This window comes from Macaca fascicularis, chromosome 5 (genome assembly GCF_037993035.2).
Source record: "Macaca fascicularis isolate 582-1 chromosome 5, T2T-MFA8v1.1".
In the NCBI taxonomy this organism is placed as follows: Eukaryota; Metazoa; Chordata; class Mammalia; order Primates; family Cercopithecidae; genus Macaca; species Macaca fascicularis.
This window is the reverse complement of record NC_088379.1, coordinates 190,931,063-190,939,389: the sequence shown is the minus strand read 5'-3', so window position 1 is coordinate 190,939,389 and position 8,327 is coordinate 190,931,063. Positions and strand designations below refer to the sequence as shown.

General features: G+C 45.1%; 1 protein-coding gene across 17 annotated transcripts in view; it reads right to left on the bottom strand.

Moving 5' to 3' along the window:
• The window catches only part of FAM149A (family with sequence similarity 149 member A), a 70,010-nt gene continuing 61,683 nt past the window's right edge, over nt 1–8,327 (bottom strand). For 9 of the 17 annotated variants that reach the window (XM_065545775.2, XM_065545776.2, XM_065545777.2 and 6 more), the window contains one exon: nt 7,220–7,556. In XM_065545775.2, the coding sequence (XP_065401847.1) occupies nt 7,435–7,556 (122 nt within the window). In that variant the 3' untranslated portion in view covers nt 7,220–7,434. Of the gene's footprint in view, nt 3,366–7,219; nt 7,557–8,327 lie in introns of those variants that run through there. The other 8 variants (XM_005556474.5, XM_005556473.5, XM_074041017.1 and 5 more) reach the window with 3 other exon arrangements.

The following is an 8,327-nucleotide window of genomic DNA, read 5'->3' as shown; positions in this document are numbered from 1 at the left end:
TCTTTTGACACTTTTATATTTTATTAGAAATTAAGGAATCAAAAATCCTACACAATGATCTGTAGTTATAAGAAAACAATAAAAATATAATACCCAAATGATATATAATATAAAAATGTACTTCTGAATTGGCGTAGAAATTTCATGTAGTTCAGAATAATATCAATATGGATACTTCCTTTCATATTAAATTCACAAAATCTAGCAGTTTTCTATGGTATTTTACATTTTCTTAGATTAAAATTTCTTCATTCTTCCTTTGGTTTTGGATAAACAGACATTTTAATTAATGTAGTCACTAATCTGAATTTAAAAATCTATCTCAGATGTAGTTCAATTTTTCTAATTTTTAACAGATTAATTCTAAGGTAAGACTCATTTATTAAAGTAGATTATAAAAACACTGCCCTCATTTTTACCTAATTAGCTTAAAAAGCACCATCCTTGATATAAGCATTATTTACTAATCTCTAAATCTAATGTAATGTATAAATAAAATACTAACTTTAACATAGGGGTAAAAATCAGTGCAACGAGAAGGTCATTTTTAAAATCAATGACAGGGCCAAGTATCTATGTAATCTCTAAAATGGTACTTTATCTTCCAATTTAAATGTTTAGAAGACTCAAGATCACTGGAACTGGTTCTATTTTTTAAAACATTTTGTTTTTTACCTATATATAAATAATAGATTCTTATTTGCAAACCTCTGAAGCCAAACAAGATAAAGTTACCATAAAGTATATTCAGTGGTTTTCAAAGAAAAAACATTTTATCCTGGATACCCTACCTTAATGTTAGTTTAGACTGAATATCCAGTGTTTTCCCTATTACGAAGCTTGAGCTCATAGAAAAGAATGAGATTATGTCCTTTGCAGAGGCATGGCTGGAGCTGGAAGTCATCATCCTTAGCAAACTAATGCAGAAACAGAAAAACAAATGCCATCCGTTCTCACTTCTAAGTGGGAGCTAAATGATGAGAACACATGGACACAGAGCGGAACAGCACACACTGGGGCCTCCACCAAAGGGTGGAGGGTGAAAGGAGGGAGAGAATCAGGAAAAGTAACTAATGGACACTAGGCTTAATACCTGGGTGATAAAGTAATCTGTACAACTAACTCCCATGACACAAGTTTGCCTGTGTAACAACCTGCACATGTTCCCCTGGACTTAAAGTTAAAAAAAAAAAAAAAAAGGAAGTTTGGACTGAGTAGGGAAGGAGTTGGATGGTTCCTGGAAATGGACATGAAATACCCCGAGTGGTTCTGAAAGAACAAGTGGGTCACGCTTTGAGCAGTAGTGACGCACCAGAGTGCACCTAACCAGCAGCCCTGTAACATGGGCTCCAGGCTACTCACATATCTAACTATTCCTCAAGTGTGAGAGCTGCTGAATTAAGACTGGCATTTGCTCTTAAAAGTTTCTATTGCTAATGTTTAGGAATAATGTAGAAAATTCTCAAAAATGCTTTGGTTTGCTTTGTGCAGAAAACTAAGCATGAGCAATCTTCCCCGGATGCATGGAGCTGCGACCATGGAAAAGAGGCCTGGACCCGGTGGTCACTGTTGCTGCTGCTGCCTCAGGTGTCTCATTGCTATAGAAATGCAGTCAGCTGGCCGAGCGCAGTGGCTCACGCCTGTAACCCCAGCACTCTGGGAGGCTGAGGCAGGCAGATGACCTGAAGTCAGGAGTTCGACATCAGCCTGGCTAACATGGTGAAACCCCATCTCTACTAAAAATACAAAAAAATTAGCTGGGTGTAGTGGCATGCACCTGTAATCCTAGCTACCCAGGAGGCTGAGGCAGGAGAATCGCTTGAGCCCAGGAGGCGGAGGTTGTAGTGAGCTGAGATCGTACCACTGCACTCCAGCCTGGGTGACAGAATGAGACTCCGTTTCGAAAAAAAAGAAAGCAAAAAAGAAATGGAGTCAGCAAGGTCAAGGAGAAATATTCAAACAGCGGCAGGGCTCTGGGGTCATTTTTGTTTTGTCACTCTGTGATAAAGGACAACATTAGCGTTAGTCTGAACACATCTTTTAAAATTCCAGACATCTACAAGTAGGCAATGATCCCTTCACCTTACAGCCAGAAATCGTCTGAAAATAATTTATTATGCATTTATATGATACATATGTGTGTATATTATAAATCTAAGTTTATAAATATGCTCATATATATAACCTTATAAAGTTACAGTTTGGATTAGTAATAATTAGACTGACAAAATGCAATTATCTGACAGAAAAGAAGAAATTAGCTGAGTTGAGATCTGAGAATATAGAAATGAGTGTAAGGACCTGAATCACGATCAAGAGAAACAGTGGGGAGAGGGACAAGAGAAAGACATGCCTGGAGCCTCAGCTCTGCTAATTCCTCTTCCCATTCTCTGCTCCGTTTTCTACGGTAACGTTAGATGGGGATACATGCTCTGAAGAAAAGCCAACAGAGCAGGAGGACAGAGCAAGAAGAGATGAGGGCTCTGGGAAGGCGTCACTGCAGAGGTGGCGTCTGAGCAAAGGCCAGCTCCCGATGGCACGTGGAGGGTGCGAGGCTCCCCTCCCACGGAGGAGCTTCGACTGTAAACAATAAAGATGACATCATCTGCCATAGCTTTTAATTACGTTTATATTTACATTCAACCCTAAGATCAATAAATGTGGGGTACTTCACGTGAACTGTCTGAATTTGAAGATGGAAACTAGAAAAAGAAAATTAGCTTGGGAGATTTCACCACTGACATTTCTCAAAAAGGTTCATGGCTGAAGCACTTTTTAAAAATGTATGAGAAAGTCAGCATGACTAGAACAATCTGAGTCTTATTCAGACTGACATATTGTCTCAAATACTAATATCTACTAGTGTCTACGATTTTGACGGAATTACTAACAGAATGAGACTAGAAAATACATCAGAGTACAAAGTTATAAATGGCATGTCCCTAGATAATATATTCTTATATGTAATTAGTGTGTGAGTACAAACACATGCTAATTATGTTTGTGTATCACTGATAAAATGACGGATTGTAAACACACATCAGGGTCTTCTGAGCAAAGCCTACAGAACCTTGGAGATGCTTTCAGCAAGGCAGCTTGGTGGATTTGACTTTTACTCTCTTTAAAATGCAAAGTGTTCAAAATTAAGTGATTTATTTGTTTGCATTTTTCTCAGTCTAGCATCTCACACTGTCAGACACACAGATAAATAGAATACTTGTTCCTCCAGTTTTCAAGCGATAAGTGGTGTGCTGAGACCATGAGTGCGCCAATGGTTCTGGTGAGGTGGTTTCAAGATGTCACTTGGAATCTCTTCTTTAAAGTCAAGGTTGTCCTCTGAAAAGATTTAGGCACATATTGTGAACCTGGAAACAGCAAGCAAGAGGTAATTCTCATTAAATGTTACAAAGGCAACTACTCAGAACGGCTGTTTTGTACATTCCATGCAAATACTTAAAAATACTTTATTAATACACTTTTGTATAAATTAGGAAATAGTCATATGCAAAAACTCCCAATTAGGGTCCTGAGAAAAAGGAAGGGTGCTCCCCCAAAACTAAGTCGAGGTGCAGGCCGTGTGTCCTCCCGAGCTGGTGGACAGCTTCTATGCAGAGGCGAGTCGTGGCCCAGGAGGCTGAGGGAGCTCTACTTCCTGGCAGTTCTACTGCTTCCCAGGGGCAGGTGCAACGCCAGGTACTTTAAGGGATCCTTCCCACTACCTGGGATACCCCTTTGGCTCCTTTTTTTTTTTCTATCACAGAAATAATAAAAGTTGATAAGTTAATAGTTCCCAGTGCTTTTTGACCTGGATGCAAAGCTAGCAAGGAGGTTATGTGGCCTGCTTGTCAGAGAAAAAGAAAATAAACCCCCAGAAAGACAGGAAGATCCCTCTTATGGACCCTCGATCACTTTTGCAGATATAGAAATGACCTTTGACCATCAGTAATAGCTGTCTCAGAGTTACTGATAAGAGTGCCTCCTCTGAAGCAGTGCATCTGGGCCTGACCCTGGGAGCCAGGCTGTGTTGGATGCCATCATGAAGGCGGATGTGGGTTACATGGGGAAGGGTGTCAGGAAGGCTGGGAGGAAGGCAGGAGTGTGGGTGTGACTGAAGGAGAAGGAAGACAGGAGCGTGGGCGTGACTGAAGGAAGGCAGCACCGCACGCTGCATGGAACCAACATCCGGCCTGAGATCAGGTGCTCCCGAGGCCTGGCTTTTGCGTGGGAATGTCTCCCGCACAGCTGTGCCACTGAGAAGGACCGCAGAAAGATGTGGTTCTTAGAATCACTGATCGAAATGATTCAGAAATTCCCTTATGAGGATCCTGCTTATGATAAGCTCCACGAAGACTTACACAGAGTTAGAGGAAAATTGAAACAGTTTGGTTCATGACTCAAGATTCAGCCTGACCTCGAAATTAGTGCAGAAGCTTCTGGACTTTGATTTGGAGGACGACCGATGGATGAACAAAGACGAAACATCAAGGAACACAGGTCCCTCTGTCCCTCTGTTCAGTGTTTAAAATATGACTGAAGGCCCGACAGTGCTGGGAGATCCGGTGTTCAGTGGGGAGGGTTCCACTTGGGCGGGTGAAAGAGCCTCTTTCCCCAGGAGGTTTTCTGCCCCTCGGTGCCCCAGGGGCCTCTGCACACAGCCTGCCTGTCAGGGGCCCTGCCTGTTCTGCGGGCTCGGAGGCTGCTCACTGCTGGTCCTGAGTGCGTTGGCCTGGCCAGTTCTCTCCAGCAGCACAAGCCTGGCTGGTTCTAGGTGGGGGTTGGCCCTGGACAGGGTCACCCTACCCGGACTTGGATGCACAGTCTTGTTTTTTAAATGAGACAGGGTTGACCTTCAATAGGCTCATGGGCGATCAGGATGAGTCCTTGGATATCCTGAGGCTTGTTACGCACCAGGCACCGCGTTACCTGCTCCGTGTTTTATTTAATCCCTTCAGTAGTCTTTGAGTGAGGTGTTACTCCCATTTTACAGATACGGACGCTGAGACCCGCAGGGAATGCCTGGTCCCACAGCACCCAGCAGCAGAGCTAGGACTTGTGTGCCAAGGCCTGTGACTCTCACCACCACCAGGCATGGTCTCCTCCGGAATGCACAGGCCGGCACCTACAGCCCTGGGCATCTCTGCCCTCCCTTCCGGGCCGCACAGACCGGCGCCCACAGCCCTGGGCATCTCTGCCCTCCCTTCCGGGCCGCACGGGCTGTGCCGAGCCGCATGGAGCTCCCGGGAGTCCCCTGTGGCCAGTTTGCCTGTGCACCTGGTGGAAAGGAAGAAAAGCCAGCCTGATCCTGAGGGTGCCTGGACATACCCTTAGCACTCCCCAGATGGGGATGAGCTTTGCAGCATTAAAAAATGGTTAAGGAGGGGAAATATTTTGAACCAAAGAACTAAATGTTAGCTTGTCATTATAGATGCAGAACCTCTTGGAGCTGTGCATTTGGTTGGCTGTGTTCTCCCTTCTAATAGCTCTTTTGTCTTGGGTCAGTAGTTAAGAGGCAGTAAGGTGCAGATGACTGGTGTGGACCGTTCTCTGGGTCCTGCATGAGTTAAGCGGCCATATGTGACTGCACATGTTAATGTACCTCCTGTGGGCGCCCCCAGGATCACTGCAGTCCCCCCACACCGGCTCTACCCCCACCTCCTCTTCCAGAAGTCAGTGAGTGATATTCCAAAGGTGCCACATGAATCCACTCTGGTGTTTAATTCATTCCCGAATGTCCCAGCAGATCGTGGTGGGCTGCCTAAGCTGGTGGCCAGAGAGGCGGCTCCCTGTGTGAGCAGCGTGGTGGGCTGACGTTGACAGAGTGCTTAGGAGGACAGAAACAGCTTTTCGTTTTTGAGGGACAAGACTTAGGCCTTCTGCTCCCAATCTCTAATCTGTGTGTGAGGCCGCGCGCGCCTCACCTGCAGCCTCACCTGGGGCCCGGGGACGTCTGCATGGGGCACGTGCCTCATCGTACTGTCATCACAGCTCACGCCTTTGAGCCGCGTTCTCTCTACGTGGTGAGACCAGGGGCATTGGCCGTGTTTTCCTCGGTGGATTTTTGTGTTTTGTAAGTTGTCTATTTTGATAATGTATTATTTTTATAATTGTAGAAGAAATGAATAGCGTATTTCAAAGCAAAAAGTTACTGATAAGAGAATACACTGACTTGGCATTTGGTCAGTGATTAACAGTGAAGATTTAAAACAAATTCAGAACCCAATTCCCACTCCAAACCTCCACTATGTGTGCCCAAACTACCTACTGGACGTCTCCGCTTGGCGTGCTCCAGTCAGCATCCCCAAAAGTGAACTCGTCAGAATCTGTCCAGTTCCCTGCCTCAGCACCACCCGCCGCTGGCCATCCACAGAGTCGCCCGTCAGTCCTCACTCCCTCTCTCTCACATCCCTTGCGATGGTCATCTCCTCCAGGAAGCCTTGGCACCCTCCAGCCACCTGACAGGGGAGTCAGGTGGTCCTGCTCACCCCTCACGGCCTTTTCCAGCTTGCCTGCCAGGCTCAATGCTCCTTGAGGCACAGACAGAAACACCCCTGCTGTTTGAATCCCAGCCTTCGGCACAGACCTTGGCACAGAGTGAGTGCTTGATACTCCATCCACGATTGATAAGCTAACTTGGGCACCTACTTCCCCCCAGGCATCTACAATTGTGTTAAAAGCAACACCTGGGCTGGGCACAGTAGCTCATGCCTGTAATCCCAGCACTTTGGGAGGCTGAGATGGGTGGATCACCTGAGGTCAGGAGTTTGAGACCAGCCTGGCCAATATGGTGAAACCTCATCTTTACTAAAAATACAAAAATTAGCCAGGCATCGTGGCATATGCCTGTAATCCCAGCTACTCAGTGGGGGGCTGTGGCAGAAGAATTGCTTGAACCCAGGAGGTGGAGGTTGTGGTGAGCTGAGATTGCACCATTGCACTCCAGCCTGGACATCACAGCGAGACTTCGTCTTCAAAAAAAAAAAAAAAGCAACACCTAACCATGTAGCGTGGCTGCTTTTTAGAGAACGAGCTGTTGCCATGAGAATGACGGCTAATGCTGCTAAGGAACATACAGCGTCCAGAGAAGCAACAAAAAGGCACAGCAGCCCAGAGCTATTAGCACAGGAGCAAAATTTTAAAGAGCTGAAGAATCCCTGACATCACTGTACTACAGGATGACAGAAGGGCTGCTGAGAACAGATAGATCTGTTACACAATGCTTACTTTTTACGAAATTTATTTTATTTATTAATTATTATTATTATTATTATTTTTTGAGACGGAGTCTTGCTCTGTCGCCCAGGCTGGAGTGCAGTGGCCGGATCTCAGCTTACTACAAGCTCCGCCCCCCGGGTTCCCGCCATTCTCCTGCCTCAGCCTCCCGAGTAGCTGGGACTACAGGCGCCGCCACCTCACCCAGCTAGTTGTTTGTATTTTTTAGTAGAGACGGGGTTTCACTGTGTTAGCTGGGATGGTCTTGATGTCCTGACCTCGTGATCTGCCCGTCTCGGCCTCCCAAAGTACGAAATTTATTTTTAGGATTATATGTTTAAAATTCTCTGTAAAACAATAAATAATCCCTGAAATTTCAGATCATTTATAATACAAATGGTTCATACTTCATAATTTTTGAGCAATATATGCCTGGTATCTAGCTAGGTACTTTTCGCAGATTTTCAATAATTATTTTATCTACCCAGCTTCTTATAAAAGAGGAAGCTGAGGGCCAGAGGGGTTGGGACATTCCTAGGGTTGCACAGCTGGTGGCAGAGCGAGGGTGGAAACCCAACGTCAGACTCCAGAGCAGCACACCTCATGATGAGGCCACACTACCACCCTGAAAAACCGTTGGTGACTGTTCTGGAAGTGGAAACATCACCAGCCCGTATTCAAACTAGAATATCCTGCGAACAACACACCAGGCTGAGAATACGTATTTCTCTGTAAAACCTTATGTTATAAAGTAATTAGCAAATCTGTGTTAATTTTCTCAGGCATTTTTATCATCAGATTTTCAAAGAGAATCTAAGATTAAAACTCCACTTAGAAATAGAGCATGAAAACTCTATAGCAAACAAGGGACTGACTTCTCCCAAGACAGCATTCTTTTTAGAGTGAGGCCCCCAGTTCATGGAGAGCTTTTGGACATTTCCCCCTTCTTGACCTGACAGCAGGTGAGTGAGTGCGTGTCTGTGCAGGTGTGATCTGTGATCGAGGTTTCCGAGGTCAGGCCACAGGCCACAGACACTTGCTATTCCCTCCTACACGAGCAGAATAGGCTTATCAAGGTAGATAATCTTGCATTTCACTTTCTGAAACTTGAAATCTCA